Source organism: Bactrocera dorsalis, chromosome 1 (genome assembly GCF_023373825.1).
Source record: "Bactrocera dorsalis isolate Fly_Bdor chromosome 1, ASM2337382v1, whole genome shotgun sequence".
NCBI lineage: Eukaryota > Metazoa > Arthropoda > Insecta > Diptera > Tephritidae > Bactrocera > Bactrocera dorsalis.
The window spans coordinates 13,443,542-13,459,514 of NC_064303.1; the positions used below are offsets into that span (position 1 = coordinate 13,443,542).

General features: G+C 38.2%; 1 protein-coding gene across 2 annotated transcripts in view; it reads right to left on the reverse strand.

Annotated features, from left to right (window-relative positions):
- Positions 1-1,201: 1,201 nt before the first annotated feature.
- The window catches only part of LOC115066332 (uncharacterized), a 76,133-nt gene continuing 61,361 nt past the window's right edge, over positions 1,202-15,973 (reverse strand). Inside the window, exons 10-11 of one of the 2 annotated variants that reach the window (XM_049454993.1) lie at positions 3,135-3,239; positions 1,202-2,995 (exon numbers count right to left, since the gene is read on the reverse strand). In XM_049454993.1, coding sequence (XP_049310950.1) covers positions 2,187-2,995; positions 3,135-3,239 — 914 coding nt within the window. In that variant the 3' untranslated portion in view covers positions 1,202-2,186. The remainder of the gene's footprint in view (positions 2,996-3,134; positions 3,240-15,973) is intronic. The other variant, XM_049454991.1, reaches the window with a different exon arrangement.

The window sequence follows — 15,973 nt, forward strand, 5'->3', positions numbered from 1 at the left end:
TCACCTACCAGTTTAACCAAAGCTAACCAACCTTTTTTAGGCTCAACCTAATACACATACATTGTGAGCTGATGGGAGATATCCGCTGATAAATGGATTTCACTTTTAGACAATTTGTCAAAGATATATGTCAAAGAAAGCTGTGGGCGTACTAAATGCGAATAATAATAATGAATAATTAACTGACTTATTATTTAAAATTTTATTTTTAGTATGCGACATATTTATTTCAAATTAAAAATGGTGATATTTCATTCATTTTACGGCCAAAGAACTTCAGGTCCATCAGCCTCTCCTCTTTCTTACTAAAAAGTCTGGAGAGTCTGATGGACTGGTACATAAGGAGACAAATTCCGAGGGATCATTTATAAGGAACGCAACATGTTTATTTTAAAGGCAAATCAGTAAATACTGCCCTGCATACTATCGTGCCATGACTTGAGGAAGCCATTACGGTTAAGCAATTTGCTGTTCCTTGATAAAGACGAAGCTTTCAATAACGTGGCACAGAAATGGAATGGGCAAATGCCCATGCGAGACAAAATGTAAGTAAGAGAACCAATCAAAGTGGAGTTCTTTCTCTTCTTCTATGGATTTTGGTCCTGGAAAGAAGTCCAGAAGATGTAGAGCTTATGGTCAAAGAAAAGCTCCAGAGTATCGTGTGTGAGCTGACGCAAGGGTATCTCAGCGTCGTAACAAATTGTTGAGTCGAACGCGGTCTCATCATCAACAAAAATAGAACCGAGATGGAAATATCTAAGATTGATCATGAATAGGAAGCTTTCATGTAAGCGGAATATCGAAGAGAGAGCGAAAAACGCTTCGATTACCTTGTACTCTTGTAGAGGAACCTTTTGTCAATGGCAAAACTCTGGCGACTTCTTCTCTGCCCATATATCGGCGAGGGAGTGGCGGGTGGGAAGAAGCCGTTGGAGGAGAGAGAAACTGAACTTCTTTACGGTTGGGCCAAAGCTTGGGAGGAAGGTTAGTGGAGGAGTTTAGGAACGCTGTATCGACTCCAGCTTCAGACTTCCTGACTATTCCCAGGCGAGATTGTAGCCATTACCGTAGTAACAGATCTACTGCTTCGTAGTGCAGTCTCCTTCAGAGAAGTGGCCATCCACTCCGTTAGCAGGGCGGCGATACTAGTCCTTGAACTCATTAACAGTGCGTTTTGGGTTGGTCAAGGAGTGCCTAATTTAGTTTTCAATAGCATCGAGTATCTTTGTGGTAAGACTGATATGGGTGCCAGCCCAGAGCGGAAATGCAGGCAATTGTCAAGCTGATGAGCTAGTAAGAATCGCCTTAGAATCGTTATCTGTAGAATGGGAACAGGTCGGCCCATATTCTCTTGGCTCTACTGCTAGATATCTGGGCTTCACAAAATCCTTTCGACTCAAGATCGAATGCAGGATAGTTGCCCTCAGCAAGGCTAGCCTTTCTTTAGTTGGGTGGCTGTTAACAAGCCTTTGTCCTGTTGACGTTCATCCTGTAATACTGAGAATCTTCATCCATCTGCACAAGCTGTGTGGAAGAAGACGAGATGAAAGCAACTCAATACTTCATTCTTGACAGTGCCGCATTTGGGAGGTCAGGGCTTAAGCCCTTGAAGTTAACGTTCTTTCTAAAAACAGTTGGCTCTCGAAGGCAAAGCTCGACTTCAAAGGCTCATCAAAATTCTTTAACCCTTCGGATTTGGAAGAAATGAAATTCATAGAAGAGATTTAAGTCACGATGTTATATAATTTTATTAGTGCGAAAAACGGAAATTGCAAGTTCATTCCCCACAACAAGTTATCTATGGAAGAATTTGCTAAACACCGACTTTCCACTTAAGTTATCTACATTAATTTTCTACACCTGCTGTTCATATTTAAATTACGCTACGCTTTAAGTCAATTAAAAATCTTAAAATACTATATACTATATAAACTACAAACTTAACGAACAAAGAAAATAACAAAAACAAAAACTTACGTCACTAGAAGCCTTATAAATTTGCGCTTAATGGCTGCTCGTTGAAACTCATTAACTGTCTATCTTACATCCGCTTCCAACCGTTGACCGCACCATACACAATTAACACGAAATATACAGTTATACTGGCTATCCACTACATACATACACACATACAGACATTTAGCTGCGTCCATTTAAAATGGAAATTTCCAACCGATATCCCGCAATCAGCGCAAATCGGTGCCGTATAAGCGGCCACCACTGCCACCTCTACCACCACCACCAGCACCGACAGCATCGTCATCATCACCATTTGTATACTCATTAACACTGCCATTACGGCTTTCATAGTCGTCCTCGCCCTCATCCGTCGCATTGGCGCAATCGCTGCTGCAACCATCGTCCAGCAGCGTCACCTTCGGCGGTGGGTGATGATGTTGCGTGTGCTGCTGTTGTTGTTGGTAGTGATGTTGCTGTTGCTTTTGTGGACTTTGTGTGCACTGCGGCGAGCATTGTGTTTGCTGATGTTGATGTTGCTGTTGTTTATGTTGCTGTAGTTGATGTTGCTGTTGTTGCTGCTGTTCCATATACGCATTGGCGTTGTCCATCTCCAGCAACGCACTGCCGCCGCCATCATTGACCGCAATCGTTATATTACAACCAGTTGAATGATGCACATTGCCGTGACCAGCACTGGCGGCGGCGGCCGCTTGCTCGCGCATTTGTTGCGCAGCCAATATTTGTGCAGCGCGCGCGCTCAGGTTGGGTGTGCGTACGCCAGGCGGCATTTGCGCGGAGGCCACGCTAATAGTGGGCGGCACATTTAACGCGGCGCGACTGCCCGTGTGACTGCCACTGAGGCTGTCCGTGCTGCCAACGCCACCACCACCAACGCCGCCGCTACCGCTGAGGCAATGATGCGCGCCGGTGATGTGGTAGGGCGCCTGCGTGTGATGTAATTGTACACCGTTATGCATGCCATCGGCGCCAGGCAGATGTTGCGGCGCCAACTGCAGCGCGTGATGATCTTTGCATTCTAAAGGGATGAGGGAAAGAGCAAGAAGAGAGAGAGTAAAGGCATACAGTATGGCAGTGAAGACATAAAAGAAAGTAGAAATGCAGAATTATGGTATGTGGCATATTAATTGCAAGTCGTTGCAAGTCGGTGACCTTACCTAATGGCGCTAGCAGCTTAGGTTGCAGTGGCAGCATAAAGTCATGTCCCGTTGTGGCGGCGCGCGGCTGTAAACTCTGTACCTGCGGCACGCTCAAGTAATCCGCTAATGATTTGAGAAAAGAGAAGACGAATGAAGTGAAAATTAGAAGGCGAGAAAATAGTAACTGTTCTAAATAACTTATTGGTGAGTAATAATATTTTAGTAAAATATTAGAAAATTTAGAGAAAAGATTTTCTAACCTCAAATATTATTAAATGTAGGGAGAAGTCGAAAGATTTCAATGCAAAAATTACTTCATTAACTTTTTATTTATTTTCATTATTTTTTATTTTCAAGCAACTATATAGTACTGTGAGTATAAATATGCTTAAATATAGTTGTACATACATATATCATGATACCAAAAATATTTTAAAATTCATTAAATATATGATATATAAATATATATATTGCGGGTAGTATAGTATACATATGTATCTATATATAAGATTTATATAAAGTATATAGCATAAGCAAACATCTGGCGTGCCATTCCATACGTTAGCATGCATAACTAGTTGCAATTGTAACTACTTACCTATTCTGAAATTATATTTTCACCCTTTTTTAACATTTCTTTTCAGTAATGTTTGCCATTTCATCATAGAGAGACATACAATCCAACAACGAGTCGAAGTTATTAAAATTTACTACAGAAATTCGAAGTCAGTAGCCTAAACTTTTAGAACAATTGAGCCTCTTGTGGAAAAATTGGAATCCGTAGGCACAATACAAAATGTTAAGCATCAATTGAGGAAGACCCAAATCAGTCTCTCACACGTCGTTCTCAAGTGTTAGGAATCTCTGTGACGTCGTTGTGGCGAATTTTGCGAAAAGATCTTAGTCTACATCTCGACAAAATCAATTTGACACAAGAACTGAAGCCGCTTGACCGCGAGAATCGTCGTATGTTCGTGAATTGGACTGAGCAACAACTTGAAAATTATCAGGATTATCATCGAAAAAACATCTTCAGCGATGAGGCTCATTTCTGGTTGAATGGCTTCGCCAATGAGCAAAATATGCGTTATTGGTCAGGCAGCAATCCACACGAACTACATGGGTCACGTTTGCATAACGAAAAAATTACGGTTTGGTGCGGTTTTGATGGTCAAGACTGGCACGTAACTGTGAATGGTCTTAGCAACTTAGCACTTTTTGAAATATTATGTACCCAGGAAATTTAATTTTCGGTGTTTCAGAGATAAGATTTCAAAATACAGCAACTTCTCAAACAGTTTTTTGATTGATTGATTCAGTACTGTTTGAGCAGACGTCAAAGATTGTCACCATTAAATGAAAAACACGCAATTTTTTACGGTTTTTCTTTCTATAAGGCGAAAACGCAAGCTAAACCGCTAAAATACATATGTATATTGTTTATATGCCTGATATTGCAAAAGCCAATCACGTGCAATTTTGGTTTCGTCGATTCAGTTCCTATAATTTTGATGTTAAAGATCACCATGCTCTGGAAGACCAATTGTAGAAAATATTGTTAAAATAGTGGAAACTGTCAGTTCGATCTTCATGTAAGCGCTGTTGCAACAATGCAGTAGCTAAAAAATTCATGGAACACTGTTTAAAGCCATTTACATAAATAAGACTATATACAAAAGGAAGGAAGGATATATGGTTGCCACACGAGTTAACGTAAAACTGCTGGTTTGAAACAATTTAAATTATTTCTGATGCAAATTATGATCTTGTGATAAAAAGTGGGCCACTTATGACAACGTCAAGCGAAAATGATCCCGGTAAAATCACGATGAACCACCGTAAACTGTAGCAAGGCCAGGGTTTACAGATTATTTGGTTATGTAAATATTTGGTGGGGATAATCACCAGGGGAACCATTTACTATGAGTTGCTTCCTACGCCCAAGCTTGTAATTCGGATCTGTACTATCAAGAATTGGATCGCTCGAAAGAGGAAATATTCCAGAAAAAACGAGATTTAGTCAATAGGACAGAACTGTATTCGATCGGGACAATGATAGGCCACATACAACGAAAGACGACACACATCGACACTGACTCGCCAGAAACTACGAGCGCTTGTATGGAATATTCTTATGAATCCCCTTTATAGTTCGAATCTGACACACACCGATTACTTTGATGTTCAGATAATTTGGATGTTGCTTTAGCTACATATATATATTTCCAGAAGGAATAAAACTGAAGTTCTGAAGAGAATAAGTTCCTCAGAGTTTTTATATACACCTGCCTCAGCCAATTTTAAAGAAATATAGAAAATATAGATAAATGAAGTCTTATCATCAACCTTTTCTGCTTCCTCGTGGAAAGGGTGTCACATGCAAATAAGGTAAATAGTTTTCAGTTCAGTTATAGAACGTATTAGTAGAATAATAATGATTCGGAAAAAAATTTTAACTTACAACGGGATTAATTTGGGAGAATGCAGAACATATACAAAGAATATCTAAACATTATCTCTATGAGTACTTTACTGCCATCCAATTGAAAAAGAACTTTATCCTTGTTTTCATCTTCTACTTGAGATATTTTTAGGGATACAATTCTTATCGCAGTGTGACGAGTATGTGGGATTATCAGCTTAAATAAGTCCGCTTTTGACATTGAACAAGGTTCAGATATGATTATTTGATTTGGATTTGTTATGCCTCTCCAGTAAAAAGTTTAGCTTTGAATAAAGAATATTATCTGTCGTATAAAGTCTAAATTTGTTACACGGGGTGCAGAGTGGCAATTTGGGTTGCTTTAACTTCATTTTTATTTAACTCTTGCCAATAGATGCTACTTTGGGATCAGCAAGGGATTGAGAAGCATATCCAGCTCTCGGCGAAAAAAAAATACGCTCTATAAGTCTCTTATCATCCCCGTCTTACTATACGGCACAGAAACATGGATGATGACAAACTCGGGATGATGAAGCACTTTAAGCATCTGAGAGATCTGTGTGAGCGATGGGTACAGAAAAGGACGGTACTACGAACTGTTTGATGTAGAGAAGGCAGTATGTATTTACAGAAAAAGTCACAGGAAGCCAAATCAGGTCAGACTAGGAACAAGTCTAGCATTTTCAGGCTTTGACACGTTTCATACCTAACTGGTTGAGACGATGCCTTAATTTTTTGATTTTATCGTTATTAACAGAGGTGGATGGACGCCTCGCTTGAGACAAGTTTTCGATGATTTCACGACCTTCACTGAATGTTTTGTGCCACTCAATTACTTAAGTTCGTTATAAAGTGGACTCCCTGAAATGCTTATGGAGTATTTTTAACAATACCACAGTAAACATCGATAGACAAACGTTTTGCCTCGAAAATAAACAGCCAGACCAGACTAACTGACATATGGGGAGCAAACTTCACAAGAACATAGATAAATATACCAAGCTGGAGAAAAAATATGGATTCGGTCTGTGCTTGCTGTTTATATAGACCAGCTCCGATCTTCTGTAGATGAGTCGAATTTAACGACAAGTTGACGATGTCGTCCCAGCTAAAGTCACTTGAAGTCCGATCGGGTCATACTAAGTCAAAATCAAACAACTGATAACTTCTTAAACCACTTTCTGGAGCTACTTCGTTTAGAACCATCAACATAAATCAGGCAAGGTCTAGACGTACCAAGTTAAGTCACATCAAGTTGAATGGAATCACGTCAAATTAACTAATTGCTTTTTCCTTCAGTCTTCAATTGCGCTCCCGAAGTTTCCAAGATTGCTTTCGGTAAAAAATAAATTAGCACAGCTTAACCAACAAAAAGACTGCTGTAATTGCATTTCTTGCACAGTCATTTCGCCTTTGCTTGTAAATCATTTGCACATGCATACTTAATTTGTTGGAAAAATAAAGAAAAACAAGAACAAAAAATAAATTAAAATGCAAAAACAAATGCAAACAACTAAAATAAACAGTGTTAATGAGGCAAACCATGTCGACGGCAGCTGAGAATTCTCCGAAAAAATCACGATTCAGTGGCGGTTCGAGAAAGAAAAACAAAGAAGAATGCGAATGAAAACAAAGCGTGTATAAATATGAGTGCAATAAGCAAGCAAACATTGCGGAAATTAGTAAAACTGGGCAAGCATGCAAATAAGCCGAAGTTGGGCGTCAACAAGTCACAGAGCGGGCAAAAGACCGCGAGCCACGGCAAAATTGGTGGAATACAAAACGAGAAAAACTGTCTGCTGTTGGTGTTTTATTGCGAGCTAAAGAAGCAGAAAAGGCCAATTCAAAGCGAAGAAAAGAAACAGAGCAGCTAATTAAGACATCAACAGGGATGAGGGCAGCAAGGACCCAGGCAGCAGTGAGCGAGTCGGCAGCCGCCGCCTTTTGAAGAAATTTTTTTTTTATACTTCCACTTTGACTTTCACTTCACCAGTGTTTTTACGCTTCGCTCTCTTCTCTCTCTCTTTCTTATTTCTATTACTGTATTGTGGCGCTGCAATCATTTGTACCGCACATTAATCACGTGACAGCAACAATATGTTGCTGCCGGCTTGCCACACAGTTGGAAGTCATATTTGTCAAACACGAAATGACTAGCGGACATCTTGTGTTGTGTCGCAGAGTCGCAACGAAGTATAGAAGGGCAGCACAGTCGCACGCCCCCCCTTTCGGCCAACGCCGTGCAACAATGCGTTCGTGGGAATTGCGAATTGGTCGCCGAAAGCCAGTTGACGTTTGAAGGAAGTCGTCGGAAGTGAGAACACTGTGTTGAATGATTTCGTAATTTGTCACGGCGACGAGAGTTCGTGTAAAGTAGAAGTTTGTAGAGTAGAGTAAGGCAGGAAGTACGTGGAAAAGGTTGGTCAGCTGGAATTTAATTAAAACTTTCCCCAACACGTGTTTGCAGTTGGACAGCGCGTGCAAGAAGTCGGCAAACAAATTGGTGAACAAATGAAATGCTTATGATTCGTGGCAATTAAAATGATATTCGTGTTGGAATGATTTAATGAAAATGGAGCTTCTTGACTTAGTGAGCTTACAATGGATCTTAAACGGGCATGTACTTATGCTTAATGGGCTCTTAACAATTCGAAACTGTACATACTTTGAGGGTCAATACATTCCCTTTAGGTAAATTGTCTTTGAATTAGTTCTATTGACTTGAAACATGCACACGACTTTCTTAGATATAATAATTTCTTTTCAGCAATAAGGCTCTTTTCTGACTCAATGGGAGAAGAGCAACCCGAAGAGCATTAAGAGCTGCCATTTCAACTAGAAAAAACAATAGTTTGGTCTAGTTTATGCCGTTAAAAACGAGACCGTCAATAGCGAGAACACATCCGTGAGCAGATAATTTGACGTTTCGGCCGGATCCACCAAGACCGTGTGATATCACACCGTTAGACTCTTTCCTGTAGGAATATCTAATGTCTAAAGTCTATCCGGACAATCCCACTTCGATTCAGTCCTTAGAGCAAAACATCATGCGCGTCATTCGCCAGTTACCAGTCGGAATGCTCGAAAGAGTCATTGAAAATTGGACTCAACGAATAGACATAGGCGCTTCCAGCATTTGAGAGAGATAATTTTCAAAAAATAAATGCCTAAGTATGTTCCTTCGAATGATAAGAAACATTTCCCATTCAATTTGAAGTTTCTGTGTTTTATCATTAAAAAAGTAGGGAACTTCGATATGGATCATCCTTCATAACGCAGTCACCAAATAACATGGGCTTAACTTTGGAGTCACAAGGTTAAGATTAAACTCTGCTAAGTACGATTTAGCGATTCTTAACTCAGAACTCATGGAGTATCTGACCTTACAAGCAATAGTATCCAGACGGGCCTGATGATGAACTCGTCGGAATGCCTGGTCATAGCGGAATCACAGGAATATGCAAAACCGTTCAACTTGCCAGAGGGAACTTGCCCGATTACATCGAATTATGTGGATCTCCGGATTTTGGGTTTTTGTTGGTTAGCAAACGCCGATAAACAACTAGTTTCTATGCATCTGATAGCTCCTTAACTAAGGTGGATCTTGTCGCAATCGCATGAGTTCTTACCGCATATTGTCCAATTAGCGCGCTTGCGGTACGGTTGAAATATTTTTCAGACGTTAAATGTCAAGTTGTGGAAGAAGGTGAGGTTAATACAACCAACTAACCAGCTTTGGAAACACTGAGGTTGAAAACACTTGGCAGTTATATATTCTATCAAATTGACGAAACAGACGGAGTTTGTTAACCCTTGTGTGAGATGCGGTAGCCAACCTCTGTAGAAACTGGAGACTTGAAACAAGCGGACCGCTATACAAGGTCTTAGGATCCTTATAACTTTTAAAAATATTAAATTTTTGTTGTTTTTTTAACAGTCCTGTTCTTTTGCGACAGACCTTGTATAAATGGGTATAAGCCTAGCGATGTTGTGCGCTGAGTTTGGGAACCTCTACGATGATTTAAGGACATGGAACTGGAATTTTTGGCATCTTAATTGGGAAGGTGTCAATGCCTAGCTGGTTGGTGTCCTCGTAAAACTAAAGACTGACATCAACGCCGTCCAAGAAATGCGATAGACGGGACAAAAACGAGAGTGGGTTCTTGTGACATTTCCCACAAGGGTCATATAAAGGAGCATACAATTGGTGTGGGATTCAGGGTGGGAGAGAAACTACGTTACCGAGTCCTGACAAGAAAATGGATCGAGCTCGTAAGTTCTCGAAAAGTTGGTAACTAGATCGATCAAGATGGGATCAAGCTCAAGCTTGGAAGTAGATTTATAAGCCGATGCAATTAAACTAACTGTTTATATGTAACTTTAGTCCTGAGTCGGGACGTAATATTTCAGATTTTTTGAAAAAGATTTACATGCTTCTACCTAAAGGATTTTCTACCTTCTTTTTTTACAAAAAAAAAGGCTATCAACAACCTCTTTAAACCAAAATTCATTACATCATCACTATTGCTAAGGTAAACCCTATAACACTACAAATGGTCTGTACTGCACTAAAAACAACTTTTGATGTAGTTATTGTTGTTGTTTTTATCTAAAGGACTCGTTGAGGGGGAAGCAAACTGCCAGCGGCGACATTACATGACCCCACTGCGAAGCAATGCGACAGGACTGCAAGTGCCACAGCTCACTTACAGACACCCCTTGTGTTGGCGCGCTGTGTGGACCACGCTGTGGACCTCGTTGAAGTGTTGAAAATAATTGGCAAATGTCAACAGAAGAGCTGCGCTGCGAGCGGCGACAAACAAGTTTCACTTTTCACAGTGAACATATTTTTAAGGGTAATGGAAGGAGCAAAAGGCCAAAAGCGCTATATTAGTACAACAATAAAAGCAACAGCATGAAAAATTACTCGTATTTGCAGTTCATGCTAACTGCTCGCCGAAGTGAGCTAATGGAGTGCAGCTACTATAATAGTTTGCTACAACAATAAGAACAAAAATAATAATAACAGATACAGCAACAAAACAATTATCACGGAATGTACAACAAAGAAAAGAAAAAAACAAAAATAAAATAGCTAACAACAATCAAACAACAATAATAATAGGAAATACAACAAAACAACAACAAAAACATACGAATTCTAAAGAAAGTCAATAAACCTGTTTAAAAGCAACAACAAAAACAATAATAACAGAATAAACAACAGCAATAATAACAGGAAGTGCAATAAAAATAACAAAAAAATCAAAAACAAAAACATCAATAATAATAGGAAATGCAACAACAAAAACAACACGAATTGTTGTAAATGCTGAAGGAAAGGCAAGAAATGAGGAACAACAAAAACATACTAAAAGGTTGATAAAAATAAAAAAAAAAAAAAAACATTTTGTAAAATAAGAAAACAATAAAAAAAATTTTACAAATAAAAACAACAAGAAACAGCAAAAATTTTCGTTAAAAACAACAACAACAAAATTGTAATTTGAACAACTACAAAATGTTATAAAAGTAAAAAAACAACAACAATAAAAAACAAAAACTGTTTCGCAAACAACAACAACCAATTTTTTTTCTAAAAATCACAAAAACCAAATGTTGTAACAGGAAAAACAACAAATCAATTAAAAGTTTTTTAAAAACAACAACAACAAAATTGTCAAAAAAACTAACTGCAAAATGTTATAAAAATTAAAAAAACAACAACAATAAACAAATTATTTGTTAAAATCACAACAATAAAAACAACAACAAGTGTTTTACAAACAACAACAAACCAATATTTTGTAATAATCACAAGAATCAAATGTTGTTACAGGAAAAACAACAACAAGCAAAACGTTTGCAAAAATCACAACAACAACCAACAATATTTTAAAGGCAACAACAAAAATGAGAAAAATAATTTTTTTAATAATTAAAATAACAAATTATGTGAAAGAAAAACTCACAACAACAAGGAAATATTTATTAATAGCAACAACAAAATGTTGTAGAGGAAAAATTACAAAAACAAAAACAACCAAATATTGTGAAGGCAACAACAAAAACAACAAATGTGAAAAAAATAATTTTGTAAAAATGAAAACAACAAAAATTATGTAAAACAACTCACAACAACAAACAAATGTTTTTTTTTTGAATAGCAACAACAAAATGTAGATGAAAAATAACAGTAATGTGTAATAATTACAACAACAAATATTTTTTTTACAACAACAAAGAAGCCGCGACAATAACAATTTTCTTACAACTACAATAAAAACGAACTGTACAACAACAACAATCGCGCCAGTGCTTTTAGTCAGTTAGTCGCTGCATTTTCGCCATTAAATATCGTTGCATATCGCCAGGCGCCATAGCGTCGCGTCGCCCCAATTGAAAATGTGCATACTTTATGTGCTGCTGCTGGACTTTTGAGCAATTTTCCGCCATTTACGTTATAATTTAATGTAAAATTTTGAAGTTACGTTGCGCGTGTCAACAGAGGACACAAAAATTTGAACAGCAAATGAAACCATATTTACAAAATGGCTGTTATTGCTGACAAAGTGTGGGGGAAGGTAACCGGCTGTCCACATGAAAGTGTATGTGTATATATGTGTGGCAGTTATGAACCCCAGACTTGCAGCAATTTACGTTCGACGCTTCAGTAGCTGCCTGGCGTCTGCCTCCGGAAGGCCCTTCATCACTTAAACGGAATGTTTAAAATTTAGTTTAATTGAAATGCATAAAATTTTAAGCAACTACCGCAGCCTGCACACCCACACAAATGTCGCGCCGTATACTGGTACCGTCGCACCCAAATATTTTGCTCTGGTATGCAATGCATTTTCGAGACTTTTGCGTTGAAATTGAAAAAGTTTTTCCATTTAACGCAGATTACCGTAATAGTTGCTGTTGCTCAGCGGCTGGCTTTGGTGTTGTTCAAATGAGCGCGCACACTAATACATACACATACATACTGTACACTTATTGTATGTAGCGGCTAGCTGCCGTTTAGTGTCGTCCATATTTCGTTTCATAAGCAGCAATATGCTTTGGCTTCCACTGCTGAACCATAATTCTGCTACTACTCCGCCGCTGTTGTGCTGCGAGCAACGGTGGAAGCTCACCAAATTTTACATTAATGAGTTAATAAGTTTGGCCAAAAATGACGGCATTTTTGGCGATTGTTAGCGCAAAGCAATCAAAAGTGGCTAAAAAGAAAAGTGAACATAAATTACAGCGAAAGTAAGTAAGGTAGCTGCGAAAACGCACCCAAAGGTAAGCAATACTAGAAAAAACGTTAGGTTTGGTGGAACCGCAGCTATAATACCCTTCACATTTTTTATAACATAAAGGGGCATAAAAGATATTTTTCTTGATTTTGATCGATCAGTTTGTATGGCAGCTATATGTTATAGTGGCCCGATGTCAACAATTTCTTCGGAGATTGTTGTGATGATTTAAAAAATAGTCGATGCATAATTTCACGAAGATATCTTAAGAAACAAAAAAGTTTTTCATACTAGAAGTTGATTTCGATCGTTCAGTTTGTATGGCAGCTATATGCTATAGTGGTTTTGTGAAGATATCTTGACAAATATAAGAATTTTCCATACAAGGACTTGATTTTGATCGTTCGATTTGTATGGCAGCTATATGCTATAGTGGCCCGATGTCGTCGATTCCGACAACTAAGCAGCCTCTTGGGGAGAAAAGGATGTGAGCAAACTTTCAGATCAATATCTCAAAAGAGTATCTAATTTTCGTATATACAGCTGAACAGACGGACTTGACTAAATCGAGACAGGTCCTCATACTGACTATTTTTAGATATCATATACGTTATAAGGCTGTTTTTATTGTTGTAGAATGCTGTCGAGTTGGCAGTCCTTGAAAGAATCCGAATCCGTTCCGGTTACGTAGACTCAGCTGTCGTGGGAACGGATACTTAATAGAGTCTCCGACGTTTCCTTTTCGGTCTTATAAACTTTCGTGGGAAACTTTATATACTTTGTTCAGGGTGTAAAAATATGGTACAGACGTACCAAAGGACTTTTTAGGAAGAAGGAATCAATACTAGGCGGACGACGTGATACACAAGTGAGAACCGTAGCTATGGAATTTGGATTTAATTATGAAGTGATTTCTAAACTCTGTACTAAGTACTAATCCAATGACTACGGGTCAGTCCTTTTTAGAAGTAGCTAAAATTTGCCACAAATACAGAGAATATAAAACTTAAGTACCATGTCTCATCGATTGGAAAACCATTTACCAAAGACCCACTGTTGAGAAATGTTCAAAATAATGCTTTTATAACAATAGCAGAGCTACAACCGCGCATAGGTTCTTCTTCTTATATGTCATATGATTTAATGCTGTTATTGAGAAAGATGATATCTGTATTTCCCGTCTAGTTCGTTGAGTTTTACGAGGTTTTCATAAAATGATGGAAGCCTGGATAGCTGAAATCGTTTTTGTAAAAGTAGTTTCTGCATTATCTGCCCAACTAACGGATTTTTCGGTATTTCCAATGTACAACTATGTTGGACAGTTGGAAAAGCTGTCGAAAGCTCAATGAAAAGCTCTATCCGAATTCCAAACACAATTTCCGCACTTCTTGCATATTTTTGTGGCTTTTACGGTACTTGAGTGCTAATATTGAGAAAGTTGATCAAATGATGGAAGCCTGGAAAGCTGAAAAAGTGTTCTATGGAGAGTTTGAAAAGGTATTTCTGAATTACTTTTCCAATTCACTGGTTTTTTGTAATCTCCAATGTATAATGCGAGTCTTAAAAGTTGCAAAAGCTTTGAAAGCTCTATGCAAAGCTTTGTTAGAATTCTAAATAAACAACGTCCGTATTTCTAGTATATTTTTGGCTTTTACGGTATTTGAATGATAATTTTAGAAAGATAATATCATATTTCTTGTCCAGTTCATCGATTTTTTTCAGGATTTTAATCAAATGATGGAAGCCTGGACAGCTGCGAAAGTCCTCAAAAGCTCTACCGGTAGTTTGGAGAGATAGTTTCTGCATTATCTCTTCAATTCACTGGCTATTAGGGATTTCCAATGTATGATGCGATTCTGGACAGTTATAAAAGCTCTCGAAAGCCCTATGCAAAGCTTTGTTCGAATTCTAATCACAAGCTCCGTATTTCTTGTATATTTTTTTGGACTTTACGGAATTTGAATGCTCTTATTGAGAAAAATGTTATCTGTATTTTCTGCCCAGTTCATTGACTTTTTCGGGATTTTCATCGAAAGATAGAAACCTGGATAGCTACAAAAGTCCTCAAAAGCTCTAACGAGAGTTTCGAGATGTATTTTCTACATTACCTGCGCAATTCACTTTTCGGGATTCCCCGTGCATTATGCGAGTCTCGACTGGTGCAAAAGCTCTCTAAAGCTCTACACAAAGCTTTGTTCAAATTTCAAACAATTTCCGTATTTCTTGTATATTTTTCTTCTTCTTTCAAAAACTTTAACAGTCATTCACAGAACTCCGGTGCATATTATCAGGTGGGGCCTATTACATTAATACAACTCTGAGAGAATGTGACCCTTATTTTTGCTCGTGTCTATGGCTCTCTCGCTTTGAATGAACCATTGTAAAATGAAATGGAAGTTCAGTTTGAAACACTGAAGGTCGTTGGTAGGTTGACAAATAAAAAAATACTCTTCTACAGCAATCAGGTTCGGGTATAAATACGACCACCCAAAACTAGCAAAGAGCAATCAAGATATAAGCATATCTATATATGTATTTTGCAAGAACTCAATCTCCGTGCTTCTTCGTCCGCTTAAAACTTTAAATTGAGATGTGTAATTATCCAAAAGTAAATTTTAAACTTTTCACCAAAAAGCAAGCGCTAAGTGGGACAAGCAAAGTAAAAATAGTGTGTGTAGTTTATCTAGAGAAATGAGCAACACAGTAGACGCACGGTTGCACAAGTGAGTAAGCGACTAAGTGAGTGAATTTTACTTTTTACTTCCCTACACCCTGTGAGTTAGTAACTGAGCAAACAAACGAGTAAGCAACTGTGTAAGTAAGCTGCCGACTCATTGATTCTGCATGTCGCTTTGGCTCAGCTGCAGAAATTATTTATGAAGAACTTGCTGTCATTTTCGCAAAGAGAAAGACAGAAAAAGAGAAAAAATAAAAAGCAAAAACTTACAACTTTTTCTCATTCGTAGCATCGTTTTGGGAGCCTTGCGACTCAAGTGCGATACAAGTTAAAATAAATTGTAATGAAAACTTAAAGTTGACTTTATGCGCGTTGCGTTTCTCACTCTTGACGCGCGCTCCCGCACTCTGTGGACCGTTAATGTGAGCATGAGTGAAGGCGATGTGAGTAGTGGAGCATGTTGTGCAAGTAATTACTGTTGCCAAAAATGACAGAT